Raw genomic sequence first — 23873 nt, forward strand, 5'->3', positions numbered from 1 at the left:
GACATCTCCTAAAAGATATTTCAAGGCAGATGTCTTCGAAATACTCCATTCAGAAGTCATCATAAGTATGTGTGTATGTGTGTGTGCATGTATATACTAGATAGATATACTAATAAATTCATGAGCCTTCCAATACCAAAATATAACAGGACAACTAAAAATTAGTCTGAATGTCACAGAATGCATTTTAAAGTGGTAATCTAACCAGAAAGGATAGAAAGTAAATTAGAATAAAAATTTATAACTTCATTTTTATAATAAAGAAAACTACTACGATTAGATGATAGAAAAACTTCTGAATGCGGCTGTGAAAATGAGGCAAAATCAGCAATAATATAAAATTTCTAAGGTCATAATACCCTAAACCAGTGAAGAGAATGGGGTAAGGCTAAGAAAAAGTGCGGTATTGTCAGGTAGGTTAGAGACAGAAACACAGAGAGCCAGTGGCAGAAGTCAGCCAGTGATGGCAACAATAAGACAATCTGAAGACTGAGCAACGCTGCAGCTGCCTTATGCAGGATATTCTTTCCCTCTCTCTTCTTCTGCTTGCGTCTTTTCTCTTCCCTCTCCATTCTCTTTTCTGTTAAGTCTGTCTCTCTCTCTGCTCCTTCTCTTTCCTCTGTCTTTGCTTTATTCCCTCTTCCCACCCTGCTTTTCCTCCATAATTAGCTACATTCATAAGGCAGACCTTAAAACCAGATGATGATGGTGATACTGATGACATTAATGACAGTAACAGCAACACTGCCCTACACTTCTGTATCACTTTACAAATTACAAAACATTTCCACATAATGATTTGTCACCCTCTCAAGTGAGTAAAGCCAGTATTTTAATCCCCAGTGAATAAACAGATAAAGGTTTAAATGAAGTTTACATCACTGGTTATCTAGGTTAGGAGTTTTCATAGACATTATCTCTTTTTTGTTCTCAAAATAACCTTATGGCTACAAACCCACTTGAGTACACTGGCTATCCCTAGGCTGCTTAGGTGGGATGTGGATAGGAGTACCATTGGTTGGGGGAAAAGGAAGGTTTTTAATATCACTGTTGTTTTCTTTTAAAAATCTAAGTATATGTCACAAATATTAATATGTATTATGTCTATGTGGCAATAAAGTGATTGCCTTTTATGGGCTGGTTTCACATCCAGATCTCAGGCACCGGCATTCACTCACTACTGAGGATGAGCTGGTACCCCGTGAGAAATAACTGAGGAGGAACAGAGGAATCCATTATGTGACAGCAATGAGTGGGTGGTCCCATTCTCAGATGTCCCAGCAGAAAACTAGTGTGAGATTAGTGCAATTGTGCGGTAGTTTGAGCATTCTTTGGCATTGCCTTTCTTCAGGATTGGAATGAAAACTGACCTTTTCCAGTCCTGAGGCCACTGCTCAGTTTTCCAATTTGCTGGCATATTGAGTGCAGCACTTTCACAGCATCATCTTTTTGAAATAGCTATTGAAATCAGCTATTTGAAATAACTCAACTGGAATTCCATCACCTCCACTAGCTTTGTTCGTAGTGATGCTTCCTAAGGCCCACTTGACTTCACATTCCAGGATGTCTGGCTCTAGGTGAGTGATCACACCATCGTGATTATCTGGGTCATGAAGATCTTTTTTGTACAGTTCTTCTGTGTATTCTTGCCACCTCTTCTTAATATCTTCTGTTTCTGTTAGGTCCCTTACATTTCTGTCCTTTACTGAGCTCATCTTTGAAATGTTCCCTTGGTATCTCTAATTGTCTTGAAGAGACCTTTAGTCTTACCCATTCTATTGTTTCCCTCTATTTCTCTGCACTGATCACTGAGAAGGCTTTCTTATCTCTCCTCGCTATTATTTGGAACTCTGCATTCAAAGGGGTATATCTTTCCTTTTCTCCTTTGCTTTTTGCTTCTCTTCTTTTCACAGCTATTTGTAAGGCCCTAATTACCTGTTGGAAATACTTTTTTTTTCCAGTTCAGTTCAGTCGCTCAGTCGTGTTGGACTCTTTGTGACCCCATGGACTGCAGCACGCCAGGTCTCCCTGTCCATCACCAACCCTTGGAGTTTACTCAAACTCATGTCCATCAAGTTGGTGATGCCATCCAACCATCTCATCCTTTGTCATCCCCTTCTCCTCCCACCTTCAATCTTTCCCAGCATCTGGGTCTTTTCAAATGAGTCAGTTCTTCACATCAGGTGGCCAAAGTATTGGAGTTTCAGCATCAGTCCTTCCAATGAATATTCAGGACTGATTTCCGACAGGATGGAATGGTTGGATCTCTTTACTGTCTGAGGGACTCTTTAAGATTCTCCAACACCACAGTTCAAAAGCATCAATTCTTTGGCACTCAGCTTTCTTTATAGTCCAACTCTCACATCCATACGTGACTACTGGAAAACCACTGCCTTGACTAGATAGACCTTTGCTGGCAAAATAATGGCTCTGTTTTTTAATGTGCGGTCTAGGTTGGTCATAACTTTTCTTCCAAGGAGCAAGCACCTTTTAATTTCATGGCTGCAGTCACCATCTGCAGTGATTTTGAAGCCTCCCAAAGTAAAATCTATCACTGTTTCCATTGCTTCCCCATTTATTTGCCATGAGGTGATGGGACTAGACGCCATGATCTTAGTTTTCTGAATGTTGAATTTTAAGCCAACTTTTTTCTTCTCCTCGTTCACTTTCATCAAGAGGCTCTTTAGTTCTTCTTCACTTTCTGATATAAGTGGTGTCATCTGCATATCTGAGGTTACAGACATTTCTCCCGGCAATCTTGATTCCAGCTTGTGCATCATCCAGCCCAGTGTTTCTCATGATGTACTCTGAATATAAGTTAAATAAGCAGGGTGACAATATAGTCTTGATGTACTCCTTTTCCTATTTAGAACCAGTCTGTTGTTCCATGTCCAGTTCTAACTGTTGCTTCCTGACCTGTATACAGATTTCTCAGGTGGCAGGTCAAGTGGTCTGGGATTCCCATCTCTAAGAATTTTCACAGTTTGTTGTGATCCACACTGTCAAAGGCTTTGGCATAGTCAATAAAGCAGAAGTAGATGTTTTCTGGAACTCTCTTGCTTTTTCAATGATCCAGTGGATGTTGGCAATTTGATCTCTGGTTTCTTTGCCTTTTCTAAATCCAGCTTGAATATCTGGAAGTTCACAATTCACGTACTGTTGAAGCCTGCCTTGGAGAATTTTAGCATTACTTTACTAGCATGTGAGATAAGTGCAATTGTGCAGTAGTTTGAGCATATTTTGGCATTGCCTTTCTTTGGGATTGGGATGAAAACTGACCTTTTCCAGTCCTGTGGCCACTGTTGAATTTTCCAAATTTGCTGGCATACTGAGTGCAGCGCTTTCACGGCATCATCTTTTAGGATTTGAAATAGCTCAACTGGAATTCCATCACCTCTACTAGCTTTGTTTGTAGTGATGGTTCCTAAGGTCCACTTGACTTCACATTCCAGGATGTCTTGCTCTAGGTGAGTGATCATACCATCTTGATTATCTGGGTCATGAAGATCTTTTTTGTACAGTTCTTCTGTGTATTCTTGCCACCTCTTCTTAAAATCTTCTGCTTCTGTTAGGTCCATACCATTTCTGTCCTTTATTGTGCCCATTTTGCATGAAATCTTCCCTTGGTATCTCTGATTTTCTTAGAGAGATCTCTAGTCTTTCCCATTGTATTGTTTTCCTTTTTTTTCCAGCAAGATGTAAAATTAAGTTGTTGTGATCCCTCCCTGGTTTGTATGCAATTTGTCTTATTCCTCCATCCTTTCTTATTCATTTTCCAAGTGCTTTAAAAGTGCCTCCTAAAAATGGAAGAAAGTCGGCCATTCCAAATATTGTAAAAACATTCAGAGAGCTCAATAAAACACCTACATGCAAAATATATAAAATTCAACAGCATTCCTATATACTAGAAGTGGTCAATTAGAAGATGTATTGTAAAAGATCACTTGCCCTATAGAATAAAATACTTAAGAATTAGTGGTTAAAAAAAGAGCATTAGTAGAAAGAAAATGTTCTATTCAAGGAATGGTAGTGAGGAAACTGACAGAACACCTAGGAAAACATTCTATCAGTACCACACTTCCCAGACATGAAAGAAGTCCAACTGATTGAGAATTAAATGCAAAAACAAAATGACTAAGAGAGAATATAAGAATGTTTTTGTAATCTGAGGGTTCAGGAAGCTTTTTGTATGCATGACACTAAAGGATGAAATCATACAATACCGATTGCAGCTAACATTTACCAGCTTATTATATACCAAGTATATCTCACTACGTCATGTCACCATGTAAGTCTTCCTTTTACATACAATGAAAGGGGACTTAGAGATGTTAAGTAACTTTCACAGCAGTGTATACAGTCGGCCTTCATTATTCACAGGTTCCACGTTTGTTAATTCACCTGCCCTCTAACATTTACTTGTAACTCCAAAAGCAATACTTACAGCACTTTCACAGTCATTCACATGCAGAGTGGCAAAAAATTTGAGTCGCCTAACATGCACGGTTGAGGTTGAACAAGGCAAGTGTCTGCCTTTTTATTTCAACTCTCACACTGTAAACAAGTATCTTTTTCAAGTTCTATTTAGCCACATTTTCACATTTTTGTGCTTTTTGTTGGTGATTTCCCTGCTGAAAATGCAACTCCCCCCCCCCCCCAACATACACAGTGCTGGAGTGCTGTCCAGTGCTCCTAAGAGCAAGAAGGCTGTGATGTGTCTAAGAGAGAAAATACGTTTATGTGTGAATTATAGTACTGCTGGCCATGAGTTCAATGTTAATGAATCAGCAATATATTCATTAAGGTGTCTTTAAACAGAAACACACATAAAACACATATTGATCAGTTATGAAAATGTGACCAGAGGCTCACAGGAATCTAACTCTATATTTCTTCTAGGAACCACAGTTTAGTGTTTAATTCAGTGTTCCCAGAGATGCTATAGAATAAAACCATCACATATAATGAGAATCAACTATTAAAACAAAGCCGCAGAGTCAGGACTACAATTCAGGTATGTCTGATTCCAGAGATCACACCACTAACAACTGTCATTGCTCTCTGAAAAAAGAAGACAACAGATTGGGTTGACCACATAAAAATCAAAAGATAAAGAACAAACTGGGGGAAAATACTTGTAACATTTATTACAAAGGATGACTAACACTAATAAAGACTTCTTCAAACCAATATGAAAAAGGGGAAATTTAAAATAGAAAAATGAGTAAAGGATCTAACAGATACACATAAAAGATCACATATACAATCAGTTATGAGACATACAAAAGTCTTCTACCCTTCTAATAATCAAAGGAAAAATAAAATAAAACACTATTTTTCAAACCAATAGTTTAGTGAATACTAAAAATAATTGTATCACTGAGTACTGGGGCATGTGTGTGTGTGTGTGTGTGTGTGTGTGTGCAGATAGGTTGCTGGACAATGTGTAAACTAATTATAATCTTTTTGGAGAACAATTTGACAGTAGGTATTAGTATTTTAGTGTTCTTAATAGATTTTGAACCAGAAATATCAGTTTTAGTTATTTATACTGTGAGATCAGTGAGTGATAAACATGAATTAAAAAAAGACTTGAAATTTTGTATTTATTATCCCAAAGTTGAGTACAATATTAAAGGGAATTAAAAACAGCTGCTGTTGTTCTTCAATCAGTGTCATGTCCAAATCTTTGCAACCCCACTGACTATAGCACGCCAGGCTTCCCTGTCCTTCACTATCTCCCTGAGTTTGCTCAAACTCATGTCCATTGAGTTGGTGACACCATCCAACCATTTCATCCTCTGTCACCCCATTCTCCTTCTACCCTCTATTTCCCCAGCATCAGGGTTCTTTTCCAATGAGTTAGCTCTTCACATCAGGTGGCCAAAGTATTACAGCTTCCATTTCAGCGCCAGTCCTTCCAACAAACATTCACAGTTGATTTCCTTGAGGACTGACTGTTTTGATCTCCCTGCTGTCCAAGGGACTCTCAAGAGTCTTTTCCAGCTGAACCTTCTACAGTTGACCCTTGAACAACAAGGGGCTGGGGCATCTACTCCCTACTCAGTTGAAAATCAACGCATAGCTCTATACTTGGTCTGCTATATCCATGGTTCCGTATCTGTAGATTCAACCAGCCTCAGGACACGGTACAGCAGCACACACTATGCTTATTGAAAAAGATCCACATATATGTGGACCCATTCAGTTCAAAGCCATGCCGTATGTCAGCATGTCAACTGCATGTGTGTATACACCCATACAATATAACACTATGTAGTCACTAAACAAGATGGCTCTGCAATTATTGCATGATACTGAAAATAAAAGCTGAGTGAAAAAAAGCCAATTGGAAGGTATAGTTTGATCCCATTTCTGTCTGAATGTACATATCCAGGCAAAACATATGACTGCTTATAAGCAAGAGCTTAGATTTAGAGATACTTCCCTCTCTCATGCTGCAAGGATTCAGTCCTGAGGACCATCTCAAAGAGGATTTCACTGGTTCACGTAACTTAATTTGCTAAATTTTCCCACTGAGTATTGCCTAGAATTACAGGGCAAAGAGGTGTGGTATTATCTCCCCGAAATGCACTGACAGGACTGGAATGCAGGTGAGGTATAGGAAGATTCCATGTCACAATTGCTGGCAGCAGTCACCTGATTTCTGTTTAGAATAGAGGGGGCAGTCACCCACTATGGATTCCTGAAGTTTAACACCACTAGATTTAGGGAGAAAGGAGGCTATGATGAGCTACAGCATCACTGTCAGACAGAAGCTTACCCCCACAAAAAAAAGAGATAAAATGAAGTCTGAGAGTAACAGAAGTAGCTTGAGAGCTAAATTAGAAAGAACAAGAAACGTACACACTTTGCATTTCATATGTGGGCATTTCTGGTTTATTAACATTTTATTTGATAAAAAAGAAGGCAGATACTTCATACACTGCTAATGTATGTAGGCGTAAGATAATATATATGTGATACAAGATTGGATAGAAATGCTTTTATGATTGGCACTCAAAAAAGGTACCATCAGCAAAGAGTAGTTCCTGATGTCAGCAATTTCTGATCCCATGATCTCACAGTTGACAATATTAGAATCCCAAAAAGAATTCTGTGCAGGAGAGTGAGCTAAATCCTGCTGAAAAAAAGCAAAGGTTCCCTGAAAGGCTTAAGTAAAGGCACCTGACATTTGCACGCCACAACCGTGGTCAGTAGCAATAATTCAATACACATAGTATATGGGACAGCTTTTTCAAAAGCATTTTGAATAGTGGCTAAGACAAACCAGGTAATGGCAGAATGTTACTGTATCAACAGAGAGTCCTTTGTGATTCTGGGGGATCCACTTGTACCACAAGAAAAGAAACATAAACAAATGAAATCAATGCACTAACAATGCACAGAGTTATGATAATCCATAAGTTAAAATAGGATAGAGAAAATATTTATGCAAATATTTATCTTGTCTCTGAGTAGGAAAGACTCCCCAAGCACAAAAGCAATATGACAGAACAAAAGAAACAAAAATATATTTGTTTTCATAAATTTACTAACATAATCTACAAATAAAAATTCATGACAAAAACGAAAATAAAACTACAACCGGGGCGGGGGGGGGGAGGCGGGGAAGAATTGTGCCAAATTTAGAAAGATGTATAAAAATATTCACCATAGTGTTTAGAACACTGAAAACAAAATGAAAATGACAAAAATGTCAAACATTTATAAATTTATAAATTATGCTATAGTCATTCAATAAAGTATTATGCCTGTCTTAGAATTATATATATTTTGAAAAATATCAATAAAATGAGCACATAACGCTAAGAGAAAAAAGATTATAAATCCTAATTTTGTCAATATAGATCTGTTTACTCACAGGAAAAAGAGTGTCAGCAAGTGCATGACAATAGTAATACCTAACATTTTCTGTGCCAGGCACTGTATTGCTCTTTATATGTACTCTCTCATTGAAGTTTCATAACAAACCCATGAGCCAGATATTATCATCACTGCTATTTTTCAGAAGGGAAAACTGAGACACAGAGAGGTGAGATCACTTGGTCAAGGCCATAAAGCTTGAAAGTGCAAAGTCCAGAATGAACCAGTTCATGTGACATCCACAACCATAAATTCCTAAGAGCTAAGTTTCCTCTGATTTCAAAGGGTACTTTATAAATTAAAGTACCCACACATGACAGAAATAGAGTTGGGAGAAAGAATCTTCAATCTTATCTATAAGAGGAAGCAATTCTCAGTAACAACTCCTGGCAACATTCATGTTGAAATCCGTAATTCATGTTTGGAATCTCTGATACTCTCAACTTACAAGGTATCAATAAATCAAATGTAATGAAGAGCCAGAATTCTCAGCTGTTGTTCCCTTCATATATTCATCACTCCCCAAATAGAGTTCTCTTCAAAGATGAAATCTTTTGAGAAATCTTTTGTTTCCTTTTTTTGTATGTTTTCTTTAAGGTTCCTACATATCTGTTGAGTACGAAGCCAAGCTATTTCGGTCTCTGTTCTTCCCATTATTTATTCCCATTCAGATGAAAATTTAAATGCAAACTATCTACCCATTCATCAAAATTGCTTCAAATTTATTTATGGTGCAGCACAGAGGAGCTTCTGGGAATAAGAGCTTCAAGTCTATTATAGTTTCTATTAATAATTGTAGTCACTAATTGCTATGAGAACTTTTTTGGATAAGCTAACATATAGTTAAAGCAAAGCCAATCCAACAGACTACTATAAATAGAGTTGCATAGTCTCAGAAAAGTCATGAGAATGTTGTAAGTTTGGAGGGTGGGAAAGTAGAAACATGGTTTTTACATTTTTTTAAACATTGTTATCATGGATTCAAAAGGCCAAATTGTACTCACAAATCCATTTTTCATAAATTTTCTTCTTGATTATTTTGAATATCACTTTCACATAACAATTTTAAACATAATTGAAATTAGGGTTCTCAAGTGCTATTTTTGCTGATTAATTCATTATATCAAAATGTTTTACATGCCTGCTGTAAGCTAGGCACTATCCTAGGCACAGGAAACAGAGCAGCAAACAAAACAGACAAAAATCCCTGCCTTGGTGGAACTTAAAGGAACTGTTCTGAGGGTCACAGCAAGCAAACAAGGTAAAGAGTAAACTACATAGGTGATGATAACACCTATGAAGTAAAATAAAGCAGTCCACAGGGATATGGAATACTGGGGAGGGGGGGAGACTAAGCTTTAAAGACTGTAAAAGCAAAAGCAAAGCAAAGTCACTCAGTCGTGTTTGACTCTGCGACCCCATGGGCTGTGGCCTACCAGGCTCCTCTGTCCACGGGATTTTCCAGGCAAGAATACTGGAGTGGGTTGCCATTTCCTTCTCCAGGGGATCTTCCTGACCCAGGAATCAAACCCAGATTTCCCGCATTGCTAGCAGATGCTTTACCCTCTGAGCCACCAGGGGAGGAGAGACTCAGTGAAAAAAGACTGTTTGAAGACACACCTGAATCAGGAAGGGAGGGAGCATGGGGCTATCTCGGAACAGCATGCTAGAAAGGGGAACAGACAGTACAAAGGTTCCGAGACAGAACTGAGCCCTTTATGTGTTTGAAGAACATAAAAGAGGCCCGCATAATTTCAGAGGAAGAGTAAGAGGAAAGTTGGTAAGATATGAGGTCAGAAAAGTTACAATGGGACCAGGTGCTATGGGCCTTCAAGGCCATGCCAAGGATTTTCTTTCTCAGGAAGAAGGGGAACAACAAAAAGGATGGATAGAATTACAAAAGAGTTTATCTTTCAAATTCAGGCAATACTGTTGGGAAAACAGAGGCAGACCCAGAGCCGTTCCAGGCAACTTGGTGGATTGGATGGTCGTCCTAGGTGTGGAGCAAAGGGTTGGTTTGAACCGAATCACTCTGGCAGCTGTGTTAAGACTAGAATGAAGGTGACAAGCAGTGAAGCAGAAGTGCTCAGCAGCCTGCTGTAATCCAGATGTGAGGGGGCGGTGGCCATGGCAGATTCTGGGTGTGTATTAACGTAAAGCTAGCTGGACTTGGGACCAGCTGTGGAATGTTAGGGAAAGAACAGTTTGGGGACTGAACAACTATAATGACTCAGTTGGCAAAAAAGGAGATGAGGAGATTAGAGGAGAAGTTACTCTGGGGGTGGCAGGGTTGGTGAAATAAGAGGCTCATTTGGGGATATATTAAGTTTGAGATGCCAGTAGACATCCAAGTGAAGATACTGACTGGGGTTTAAGAGAGAGGAATTCAGGAAGTCAGGAAAGAGTCACCAACATACTGGTGGCACTTAAAGCATCATAATGGATGGCATCCTTGGGGAAATAAGGCAGATGAAAAAGAGAAAAGGAGAAAGGACAGAGCCCTGGGTGCCCCAACACCACAGAGTGAAGGAGGAGAAGAATAAAGGGCAAAAGACGACAGAGACATTTTGACATCTTCCTAGTGAAAAACAGGATGGTTTGTCTACAGCAATGCATGAAGGCAGAGGCATGTACTCATTAATTTACCTTCAATATTCCCTTACAGATCATTGAAACTAAGATTCCTCAGGGACTGAGGTACAGAGAAAAGTATATACATCTCAGAGAACATGGGTTTCTTGTACAAGAATAGGCAGTCTGTATTGCAGTGTGCAGCTCTGAAAAGAGAATCAGACACTTTTATAAGAACACAAAAGCATGGTAAGTCACTTTTAGGTTGGATCTATATCCATAATAAAAAGATAATTCTGTCCCTCGATGCTTGCCCTCAAAACATCGCTAAAATCTTCATATATAATGAAGAATGCAACAGGACCCCAAAGTACACTGCTTCTCCATATGGCCTGTGTGTCAATACTTTCTTTCCCAGAGGTCATTTTACACTTTTTTCTCCCCTTACGCATGTATCGTGAATATTGTGGCACTCATCTGTTGTTTCTGCCTGCCTTACACTCATTTCTCCTTCTTTGGTGTAACAGAACCTCAATTTTCCTTCAGAAAGAGATACCCCTCTGATCTTAACATCCATCTCAGTGGGACGGCCATAGCCCAGGTCAGTCAATGAAACTTGCGGTCCCAGGAATTAGAATTCATTGACAACAAGAAAGCAAAGGAGTTGGAGAGGTTTCATCCAAGCTGTGGGGCCAGAAAAGACTAAAAATGGGGGTGAAGGGTGCATAAAGTCTTTAAAAGTCAGAAAATCATGATTCTTACCACCATGATTCCTTTAGCAGTTGACTCCCTGTTCCATGATACTCTATCATCATTTCTAAATCTAATGTCTGGATTTTTCCTTCCATTCTAAACCACTTCCTATTAATGAATTCCTTTAGCCCACGTTAGCCAGGACCAGTTTCTGTGGCTGGCAGTCAGGGTACTCTGGCACACCTGCCCTTCTCCAAACTGTACAGCTCTGTGGTAGCTCATAATAAAACTTATAAAACTTCACGTGGGTCCATGTCACAACCTAAGTGAAAATAAAGGTTTAGAGGCTATTGTAACCAAAACAAAAGCTTAAGAAATCATTTTATTTGGTAATATTTCAATAGCCAACCTAAATTCCAATATAAATCTTTTACTGACAAATACTTTTAAGAAGAAACATTCTTTTTATTCACTGGAAATATCTTTCTTTAATTAACCAAAGTAATGAACTTTGTTTTTTACCAGTTGTTTCTATAAGATGACAACCAAGCCTGTACCTCGCTCAAAATTTCCTCCTCTTTCATGTTTGCAGAGCCTCCATGTTTTTCATTATATTGTAGAAATACATGGGAACCCCTGGCATAGCTGAGACAGGACAAACTTGTCTAGACGTGCAAAAATCACTCAGCAATGTGGGTCAAATCAATTAAGTATTATTTTAACAATTGTGAAGAGTTTGATCTCCAGAGCATTTGCATTTTACTTCAACGGATACAGATAGGTATCCCTTGGGTACTCATTAGTGATACCAATCTTGAATTTTAATTTATTGTAGTTTTCTGTACGTTTAAAATGCTTCACGATTCATTTGGAATTGAAGTGTCTGCCTCTTTGAGAGAAATATTCACAGTTTAATACCTGTATCAGGTCAGGTCACCCAGTAACTAGCCTCTGGGCTTCCTACACCACCCTGGAGGCTCACGGATCTGCCATTAGAGCTACAACTCAGCACAGCTCACCGGTGAATGCTAAACAGAGAGATGATCTGCTCTGTCCTGCCTGAGGAAAGAAATGATCTCTATGTGGACCTTCTCTACACTTTTTCATAATAGCTTTATAAGGCTACTGTCCTTTTGTTAATGTCCAATGCAGCAAATTTTTCTCCCCCAGTGAAAGCATAAGCCTTCCTCCCTCAGGCCCTCTGTGGGTTTGACACAGGAAGCTCCCAGCCTGAATCTGTCCTCCACCCTCTGATTTAGCTTCCACCAGGGGTCAGTGGCTCTCCATTCAGATCTGATGACAAACTTTAGGATAAATTATAATGGTGACAAATCAGGAAACACTGGTATTACTACCATAATTCATGTGTCACCTCACCTGGTTGCCACCAAACCTCCAGTTGACCTCTGCCCTCCTTGGTAGGAGGTGAATTAATTTGGGGACAAGGGCAGAAGATGATGCTTAGCCCTTTTCCTCCTCATTCCAATAAGCTCAATAGAAAGTGATGTTTAAAAATCTGATTCACATCTGAAAAATAACCCTACAAAGGCAAGTACAAAGCACCTCCTTATTCCACTGGTGTCTCTGTCACTGCGAGAGCACACCTCTGAGAAGGAAGGTCAGACACTGCACAGCGCTCTGGACTGTCACCAGGACTTTCACTGTGAAGCCCACCACTCAACTTCACAGGCTCTACCCACAGACTGGTAACAGTTAAAGGAATTTCCTAGAGAAAGAAATATGTTACAAATAGATGAACGTCAATGAAAATCTTTCAAAATGTCTTTACATCTAAATTTACAGTTCTCCTCTTGTATTCATGTCCTACTTAAGTTCTAACAGTGAGTCAGAGAAGAAATTCCCCATTTACTTGAAAATCTTCACTAAAATTACATTCATCAAAATGTTAATAAATTTCAGCAAAATTTGCAAATCACTTTCTCATATTTCTATTCATGATGATAGTTTAAAAGCATGTTAACTCTTTTAAGTCAACAGTATATTAAATGATATCTTTGCTTTGTGCTTTATCTGGAAGGTGATTCCAGTCAAGGAATATTTAGGACTATAAAATCCTGGTCTTGATTGGCATGGATATAATCTTTCTGGTTTCATCTTGCAGTCTTTATTTTAAATAACAAAATTAGCTTTCACTTTTCCTGATTTTCCCTCTGTTAAAATGTCTTTTGTTATGTTTTGTTATTATCCCTTTCTTGAAATAATTCTCATTTCTAAAAGTAAATGCATATTAGATAAAAATATGGGTTCTGAAGCAAGACGGACTGAGCACTCTTGCATAACAGTTTTATGATCTTGGGCAAAACACTTATTTTTCTGTGACTGAGTTTTTACATCCAGAAAAGGATAGCAATACCCACCTCATGAGGTTCCTGCAAAAATTACATGAATTAACATACATAAAGCATATAGATCAGTACCTGACACATACTAAGGGCTTCTTTAGGGCTTGCTATTGTTAATGTTGCTGTTATTAACTTATTCCTAAGTCCCTGAATTACCTTTCTCAAAATTTTTTGATAGTATCAGTGCCTGGAATGGGAATATGAATCCATCTTTCAAAAAAAAAAAAAAACAAAAGGCCTACAACCAACTAATTTCCTTATATTCCTCTATCACAAACGCTGGACATGTAATATTTTTTGCAGGATGAGGTTACAGGAAGTGTTTACATGAAAAAAGGAAGTAAGAAAAGATCTGGAACTATGATCATAGGATATTTCAACATTCATAACAAAGGTGGCCTAAACAAAAAGATTACATGTTCCTAAAGGTAAGGCTGAGATGCCTGTTTCCTCTGTCAATATGCAGCAAGCAAGAGAGAAATGACAATATTGGATTTGGTCCTAGAGGCTGAGCCAGACATAACAAACAAGGTTAAGGTTGGGGCAGAGCTCATGTTCACAACCATGTCACACATCTAAGTATTTTAAGTGTCAACAGGATTTACATACGGTGATACTGCATTTTAGAGAGAAAGGACTGACAGGAAATAAAGTTTAAAACAAACTCACTAGCATAAATTATCAGTTACAAGAAACTCTAGAAATTGAAGGTCAAGCAAGGGTTACCTTCTCAAAACATCAGTAAAAAGTTAGCATACAATGCACTCTTTTGCCACCTGCAGAAGTATTAATAGTACATCTTGAAGGAAACTGAAAATGTACCATCAAAAGTATCTTACTAAATATCGTGGTTCCATCAACATGACCAAAAGCAATGCTATGGGAGAACCAGAGCACTTCAGAGCTCAATACAAGAATTGGGACAAATCTAAAAGAGAATGCAAAATAGATCATTTATTTAGAAGAAATAATTTTAGAAGAAATAATTAGAATTACACAGGTGCAAGTAACAAAAACTTGACTGATTTCTCTTATGATACAAGAAGTCCATTAGAGGTATTCCAGGGCTGATACAGCTGTTCAAGGTATAAACTTTGACTGCATAGAGCATTTTATAGTAAAGGGATGGTCTCTATCATCACCTCAGTCACCTCAAGTTATTTCCTTCAGTTCCTGCTGAACTCCTTGTCCACCACCATTATCTTGCTCAGTAGTGTCTGGCTTTTTATGACCCCATGGATTGTACCCCACCAGGCTCCTCTGTCCATGGAATTTTTCAGGCAAGAATACAGTTGTAGCAGGTAGGATCTAGTTTCTGACTATGGATCCAACCAAGGGTTCCCTGCATTGGGAGTGTGGAGTCTTGAGTCACTTGACCAGTACGAAAGTCCCTAAAATAGGTTTTAATGAAGAAAGACTGTGGAACTTACCCCAGAGCAACACACCGCCCTTCTTGACTCCCAATCTAGTGTTCATGCCAAGGTCTCTACCCTATTTATAACCTGTTAAGTGCCAGGTACCCCGAAAAGTGGCATCACTATTTCATAGCTATGCAAGTGTTAGGAGTCTTAGCAAAGAGACTAGAAAGTAAAGGATATCACTTGAGGTGACTGAGGTGATGATAGAAACAGTCCATCCATTTATTAGAAAAGTCTTTATGAACTCAAGCATTCAAGACATCAAATCAACCTGCCTTTTAGAGTTAAGCTAATTCAGTGTGTGTTTTCCTAAACTGTACCTCTTCCTCATGGTGTGTGTACATATATATTTATATACACATGCTTCCATGCACAGACTTCTGATTCTGCAGTTTGACTTCATAGCTGACAGTGGGGAAAGTAGCTGACTCAGAATTAAACAGCTACTGGTTTGAAAATTCTTCTGAGAGATTTTACAGTGTAGGAGGAAGAACCTACTTTCCTATTAGGAATAACTATCCTATGATTTTTAAAAAGGGCAAGTGCATGTCACAGAAAGATGAAGCTATTTTTTTGAGAGAAATACAAGAGCCAACTCATCCACTTTTATTATTATAAATATCCAATGAATAAAATACATGGTAATTACACACTGTATGTATACTAATATTTTTCATGTTATAGAGGAGAGAAAAGAGGTTGAGATAGTGACAGTAAATCTGAAAGGAAGAAAGAGAAAGAATTAAAGGAGCAAAGAAATCAAGTTTTGAAGCAGGAAAGAAGAAGGAAGAGGAGAGGGAAGACAAGGCCCTGTGCTGTGAAGGGAAAGAGCAAAAGAAGAAAGAAAATGAAAAAAAAAAACAGGAGGAGGAAGACAGGGGACATGGGAGAAAACAGGTGAGATACAGGTGGAAGGAGACAGGAGCAGAGCAGGAAAGGCAGAGAATGAGGATTCTGAGGTGAGCATAGCACTTATTGGTAAACCACCATCACTCCTTCTTCATGTCCCTTGGTATGGGGGCACCAGCATACATCAATAACCAGGGATATTTGAAACACTCATGAGTTCTCATATAGTTTCAAAGAGTCCTTTAATCAATAAAATTTAATTTGTTTCCCAAAGTTTTATGTTTCTAAGTAAAGCTAAATTAGCACTAAAAGATAACCCGGGTTTTCAATGTTTACTTGGGAACCTCATAATTCCTGTAACTATCTTTTTGTGGCATTCAAAAGCTATCAAATTATATTTTTTGAATAATTAGAGCTGTCTTAAGCCACAAATCAACATCTGTACATTTGTAGTGATCCTTCTACACACCCCCAAATCCAGTTACTACACTTAGCTCCTACAGGACATCAAATAAAAAGGAAAAGTATGTGTAGTTTTAGAGAAGCACATGTTAGAAATAATTGGTTAACCCACAGGCACAGCATTCAACCCTTCAGAAGCTCTGCCTTCAATGAGATGGGCATGGCAGGTAACCACGGCAAAAACTACTCTCTTAAGCTACACAACAGACACCAAAGTGAGATCACCTCACGTGGAATTTCCTGAGAGCCAAGAATAATTTTTTTTAAATATACCATTATTGTGTTTGAACAGTCATTAAGAAATCTTTGTATCTGAAAATTCAGTTCCAATTTCTGAAAATGTGTTTTTAATACTTCTTTAAGTTTAATAAGATTGATACAGCTTTATTACTTTATAAATAACTTTAAAATCAGTGGGGTAGGAGAGGGGTGGATTAATCACCCAAGTTATCCGTGAAGCCAAAACATTCAGATAAATGAATTTTCTTTATCATATGTATGTTATGTTATCACCCAATTATAGTCCAAAGCAGTTCTTTGCACATTGAATCTACACATTCTAACCAAAAGCACTGAATGTAGGGAGGGTTATCCATTTTTTTCTATTTTTATATGACATAAAGAATTTTTTAAAAGAAGAAAGAGCTTTATAATTTTGTGTGAAAATATATACAAGATTTTTTTAATGCCAGTGTTTAAAAAGTACCAGTAAAAGTATCAGTACTCATTTATGCTTTTCCAGTGTAAAGGCTACCTGAAATATATTTCAAATATACATGCATTAGCGACTATCTGTGAACATTAAAGACACAATAAATAACTGTCAAGGTGTCATCTGAAGTCATTGGAAGAACAAGTACGGCTTAATATGCAACATATCCTAAATAACTAATAATGTAAGATTTCCAGATCATCTATAGAGTTGACCAATTCCAGACAGGGGAAAAATAAATCAAAGATAATGTTGAATGAAACTAATTTATGGAAAAAAATGTGAAAACACCTATCATTTTTTAAAGGTGAAAAGACAAATTTATTGGAATAAGATGGTCCTGTAAAAAATATACAATTCCAATGATACAAATTTTATTCTTTACCATTTTTGATGAAAACAAAAATAATAGTTTAAAATAAAGATTCATAAAAATTAGAGGAAAATATTCTAATTAAATAATTTCTAGTAATGTAGTGCTAAGAACATCTGCCTAAATTAGATGTTCTCAATTATGATTCTAAAGACCTAATTTTTTGAAACTCACACAGGGAATATACATTAAATCAACATTTATATGATTTAAGAAACAATCTAAACCACATCAGTAAAATATATTTGAAATAAGTTGTAGAGCACGAGATGAAATATAAGACAAGTAGAGGAAAATGCTTTAAAATGTTCAGTTTTCATAGTTATATACAAGCAGGACACAGATGCAGTTCACTTATAAATTGCATTTGACAAATGATTCTGAGTTTAAATATGCTGATTCCGGAGTCAGAGACATATAAAGAACAAATATCTACTCACCCAATCAATAACCCAGTTACCTTAGCAATAGCAGATTGCTATTAATTCAAATAATTATTGATTCAAATAATTAGTTCTAATAATTGCAATATTAATTCAAATCATTGTTATTTAATTAAAAATTTTTAAAAAATAATTCCCTTGAAAGAAATTTAATATGGAGTATATTACCAAAAATTGTATCTGACATACATATCATTCTAGTACTTGAAAAGTCATTATATTGCACTGCCTTTGGATGGTGATTTTTAAATGGCAACCAGTTGATTCCAGAACACATTTAATATAATACCAATAATGGTTACAACAAAATACCCTAAATATTTTATCCTGATTTTACCTTTTTTACATAAACATTCTGTTTTAGCAGTTGAAATTGGTTTTCCCACACACTCCACAATATGATTAAATAAACAACAAAATGAAAATGTAGGACGGAAGAACTACTAGTAGTTATACCGATTTTACAAAATACAATCAAATCCCCTTTACAAAGCATCATGCTTTATTACCTATTCAGTTCTGCTTAAAACAGATTTTTTTCCTCTATCAATATTTTAGAGCATATTTTTCACTGTATTGGAACATTTCCCCCACCTTATGCCACTGTAATTATGGGTATTCTAGTCTTTTTAGAAATTCAGATAAATTGTCTCATGGAAGCTCAGGCACTTTTCACAGACTCATTTACTTAGACTTTCACAGATAATGTTTTTTTTTTTCTCTCTCTTATATCTGACCTTTCCTTTCTGATGACTGCATAAAGCCCATCCTGTGAGCAGGCATTTTCTTATTACAGGATGTCAGGTTTATCCAAGTCTTTCTAGTTCAAAATATACTATCTGTCTGCTCAATAATGCCCAAATTCTTTTAAACAAAAAGGGAAAAACATCTTTCCACAGTTGTAATTAAGACTGTGGGAGAATAAAACATTGACAAGTCACATTCACTACAAATTGGTTGGAGGAGGAGGTTTAAGCAAAAGCCTAAGGAGTCGGGGTGAAGAAGAGGGATTATCGGGGGAAAGAAAAGGTGCAGACATCAACTCAATCTTTGCTTGTTTCACAATCCTGACCTGGTCCTTAGGAGAAGGAGCAGTGAACTGCCAGGTGTGGCTGGGGAAGAGAATGGTTATCTGACTGGACCATCTAGGTTTCCATTTCCTATTTTCCCATCATTTGCAATTTTCTACCAAAAAAAAGAAATTAAGGTATGGGCCTGGAAACCATACTGTGGAAATTGACCATATTGGAGATTTGTGCAAAAAAAGGAAATTCTAGGAAAAATTGCTCCGACCCTGAGACTTTTCTAATTCAATATGATATACATACACAGACATATACTGCTAAATATATACAACCATAACCTCTTACTGCTGAGTTTCTAAACTCATTATGCAAAGACACCATGGCTCATTGTGACTAACGATGCCCCCTCAAGAAAGTCATAGACAACAGATTTAAAAGATACAAGAAGCTGACAACAGAGGTACCAAGTGATCAAATGATGAGAATTAGTAGAGCTTCCAAAACTGTAAACAGATGAATACACTACTTAACAATGGGAATATTTGACAATTCTGTTAGATACACAAATTTCAAATTCTTTGTATTGTATTTTTGCTGTGTTTTTTTTTTCAAAAGATTTTCAACAAAAATCTTTAAACAAATATGACACATACAGAGACCCATAATATTGAACGCTGATATTTGCTTCTCCATCCCATATTCTGTCACAGTCTCAATGCCTTCTTCTAGGTAAAAAAGTAACAGTCATCAGCTGCACCCCAAAACCATTCCCTGAAATGCTGAGTTCAGTGTAAACCATGGATAAGATAAGAGTTTTCCTGACATAACTGTTACATTTTAAAGATTTAAAAAATTAGAAATAAAGTTTCAAGCTAATATTTTGTATTTCTTAGTTTAAAGAAAGATGGCCAAGTAACCTCCTAAGCTAACCACAACAGTATATTAGGTTAAAATTTCTTACCATCAGTTCAATTCTTAAATAGATGTTACATAATTAATTTTAAACATTAATTTCCCAAAGTCTATAAGAAAAGGAGACATGTATAAGCATCATTTCATTTTTAAACACTTCTTCTACCTGTAGAAAATGTTACAAGGAAAAACTTACTGAAGGCCTATAGCTATAGCCAGTTTCAAAATCTAAATATTTGACAAAACAGGTAATAGGAATTTAAAATCCTACAAAAACCATTCACAAAGTTTAGAATGATTTGATCATCTTAAACTTACACAATAAAATTTCTCTATCTTTTCTAGTGATGGAAGAGGTAGAAATAAAGACTTTCCCACACAATATGCAACTTGAAGTGTTACACTGCAATCTTACTCTCTATCATCCATTTCTTTTCAGACTTAGAATGTGTTTATGGTCAGTCTTAGGCTGACTTACATTTGCTAGTTTCATAGCAAAAGCAAAGACTATGTCATATTTTGGTATTTTTAAGTTTTCTATGCTGGCACCTTACAAAAGATATGGAAACAGAGGGGGCAGAAATGAGGCTTTGTATTATCACAGGTCTTCAGTCACAACCTGACAACCACATATTTTAGCCCAGCCTTGACTCTCTTACCTACCACTCTCACTTGGAGTTAATACCAGGCAAACACCTTCACTAAGGCTCACACCAAGTGACAGGTTCAATCCATTGGTCTTTGGGTGAGGTCTGAACTGCCATCATATTGGCTGGTCCTTTTCCTTAAAAAATTCTCATGAACTCAGGAAAACATCAGACTGCTCTTGAGAAAAGAGTAAGCACAATAAGTGCTTTAAAAGAGGGGACTAGTTACAGAAAATTAAAATTCCAAAGTCTGAAATTCCACCAAATCAGACTTCTGCTTTACAGACTAGGCTGCCACCATGCCACAAGAAAGCTGTAAAAGCACTAGTTTAAATCTCTAGTAAGCATTTAGACTAAATATTTTAAAGCGGATATGAAGGGTTTTTTAAAATAGAAAACTTAAGGTTTCTTATCATTTTTATATCCGTGTTTATCTGAAATGCCAGCTGCTCCGTGGATTATCTCCTCCTATGCCAATAACTATTAGCCCACAAGAGACGGACACTGTAACATGAAATCACTAGCCAACAGTTTCTATTTGGTTGGGTATCAGTATTTTTGCCTTGAGATTCTAATTAAATAGTGCCTGGTGCCGCTTAAAAGCGCCATGGAAGTGAAATTATCCAGAAGTTCCAGCGGAAATAATAGAAAATAGACAATATCTTATTTTCCCACATACTCCATTTACTAGCTTAAAACAACAAAAATGCACGCACTACACAACATTCTATTGCTTGCAGCTAAATTGTACCTCTTCGATCATGTTTAATTTTGATGAAGGGCTCCATAATGATCCTTTTTCAAAAGGTACCTTTAAATTATAAGGAATTTCCAGTCCCTACCTGGAAATTAAAGCTGTGCAGATTAAAAAGACATAATCATTAATAAACATCACAGAGATCATTCTAGAAAGAAAAGGCACGTTAAAGTAAGAGGAGACTCAGAAAAAAACACACCATTTCCTGACATTTTCAACGCCACTTTAGAATAGAGCGCTGGAAGCAGCCGCTCCCTGTCAGGAGGGCCGTTTACTCTGAAGGAACCGAGAAGGACCCCTGGCTGAGGAGCTGCGGGAAGTTTGCGGCGGGCGGGCGACTGGCGGGGCGGCTGCGGACCCAGGCGCGTCAATCTGTCATCAGCGGGTCCGCAAAGCCTAGCGCCACTCGGCTGCCCTGCAGGGGGAAAGAGAGCAGGGACAAAGGTCTGGAATCCAAGGACTCGGGTTAAGGAAACAAGAGGCGCGAATTCATTCAAGTGTCAGCTGTCAGAACCACGAGTGAGGAGGACCGGATTTTCTGGCCTTTCCCTGCCCAGAACCAGCTCCTCTCGGGGAGACGCGTGAGGGGAGAGTGTGGAGTCGGGGTGGGGGGCGACCGGTGAATAAATTCGAACTCGCAACTCTCTCCCCCACTAAGTTTGTTTTCTCTCCCTCCTCCGAGCGCAAAGCTGAGGTGAGGGTTGTCACGGTTCAGGTTTAAATGGACCCTGGGAAGAAGGAAAGCGGTACAAAGCTGCGCTGGCCGGTGAGAGCGGAGATGCTGAGGTACCTACCATGGTATTCTTGTCCCGGAACGTAGTAGGTGGGGTGGCCCGCAATGTGCAGGGAAATGAGCACCTCGCCCTGCTCCCCATCTCCTTCCAGCTCCCCGTGGTGAGTGCACAGGAAAAAGAACGGCGAAAAGCGGGGGTAATAGCCCACCGCCGCGCGCGCCCTCAGCGTTGCCCCCAGCAACAGCGCCAGGAGGAAAGTCCACGGGGCCCAGGAACTGCGCTCCATGCCGCCGCCGCGCGCCCCGAGCGCCGGTCTCTCATTCAGTTTTGGAGGCGCCGGGACCGAGTAGCCGCTGGGAGAGAATGCGAGAAGGCGGCGGACGCGGTCGAGCGGGCGCGGGCGCCGAGCCCCGCCGGGAAGTTCCGCGGGAGACCGCTGCTCCCAAAGTTTCTTTGGCCCGCGGGAGCGCGGGGCCGGGCTGCGGGCGCCGGGAGCGGGACGGTCGCTGCCTCGGTGCGCCGCCGCCGCCTCTGCGCGACGCCCCTCGGCCAGGCCTGGGAAAGCTCCCGCCCCCCTCCACACCTTCTTAAAGCCCCGGGCGCCGAATCCCCCCCGCCGCTGCCACACGTGTCCCGGCCGCTCCCCCGCCCCCGCGCGGCGCACGGCGCGCGCCCGCCTGGCCCCCGCCCACTCGGGCGAGCTCGCCGCACCTCGCGCTGCGCTGGGCGCACGCCTCTCGGGAGTCCGGGCGCAGAAGCCCAGTTCGCGTTCTAAAGGGCCGCCGGGCGGGGTCGGGGACCACGGAGTCCACGAATCTGCCCCGAGGGACTTAAACGCCTCAGAAAGAGAGACGCTCCCGCCCAGATGTCTGGAGGAGCAAAAGGACTGGACGGTCTCCTTTTGGCCCTCAGATTTCCCTCTTTTTTTTTTTTTTCCCTGAGAGGAGGCGCGGAGAAGGGCGGGGGGGACCTGTGCTGGCGCCGGCTTCTTTGTCTGCGCGGGCTGCGCCTCGCGCCCCTCGGGGCTCGCCCACCTCCGAGCCTGGGCGGCCCGCATTGGTTCTGGGGATCCGCCCGCGACCCCAAACCACGAGGGCCCCCTGCGCTTCTTTCAGACCTAGGCCTTGCGTCCCTCCCGCTGACCCCCGCCCCGCTCCTCGCCGCAGCGACCAAGCCTCGTCTGTAGCTGGATTTAAAATGAGATTAAGCGAAAGTAGAATTGGCAGCCTCGAGTGGTGCCTGGAAATGGTGATTTGTGATGCTCGGGTGTGGGGAATTGTGTGGAGGGAAGGGCTTGCGGAGCTGAGCCCCGACAGGCGCTCTTCTCTGGACTGTTCTGTTATTCATTGCTACTGGGTTCTTCAGGCGGAGATGGTTGTAATTTTTTTAAATCGGTGTTTATTTCCTTTAAATGTCAGCTACGACCAATGGCCCTGAGACGGGGCGGGGGGAGGGGGAAATGTTCTGCGGAGATGCTGGCAGCGATGATTGAAGCGGGTGGTAATGAGCTGCTGCACAGGAGGCTGCGGGGAAGAGAAATAAAAAGCACGTTTTTAACCGAGGACGGCTGGCAGGAGCCCTGCGGCATCCAGAGCCAGGTTGCCAGGTTTTAATGCCTCTCTCCACCCAACCTTGGCTCGCCACCAAGCCCAGATAAACCCGCACGTACAGAAATGAGATTATAAAATTAGAAGGAACAGTGTCTTTGCCTGCATGGAGGGGAGGGGGCGGTGAGGAGCGACAAGGAGGAGTGTGAAAAGGTAAGACCTTTCCAAGAGGGGACCTCTGTAGTTACCTCGTTGCAAAAGGAAGAGATTGGTTGCTTTCCTCTTCTCCAGGCAGAAATCAGACAGGTAAAAGGGCCATTTCTGGCCGCCCTCTGGTTTCCCTCCCTTAAGGATCCCCAAGGACTCGACTGCTGTATATATTTGATGTAATAATCGTTACTGCTGCTGCTCTGTGTTGGTGCAGGCTTTGGGCTGTAGGTGAGTTACCTCTATTTAATCCTCACACCACTCAGAGAGGCA

General features: G+C 39.7%; 1 protein-coding gene across 1 annotated transcript in view; it reads right to left on the reverse strand.

The window, feature by feature from the left end:
* Positions 1–22209, reverse strand: part of RELN (reelin) — a 536272-nt gene extending 514063 nt beyond the window's left edge. The window contains exon 1 of the mRNA XM_061165186.1: positions 21907–22209. Within this exon, the coding sequence (XP_061021169.1) occupies positions 21907–22132 (226 nt within the window). The 5' untranslated portion in view covers positions 22133–22209. The remainder of the gene's footprint in view (positions 1–21906) is intronic.
* Positions 22210–23873: the final 1664 nt, after the last annotated feature.

The sequence above is a fragment of the Dama dama genome, chromosome 18, assembly GCF_033118175.1.
Source record: "Dama dama isolate Ldn47 chromosome 18, ASM3311817v1, whole genome shotgun sequence".
Classification (NCBI taxonomy): Eukaryota; Metazoa; Chordata; class Mammalia; order Artiodactyla; family Cervidae; genus Dama; species Dama dama.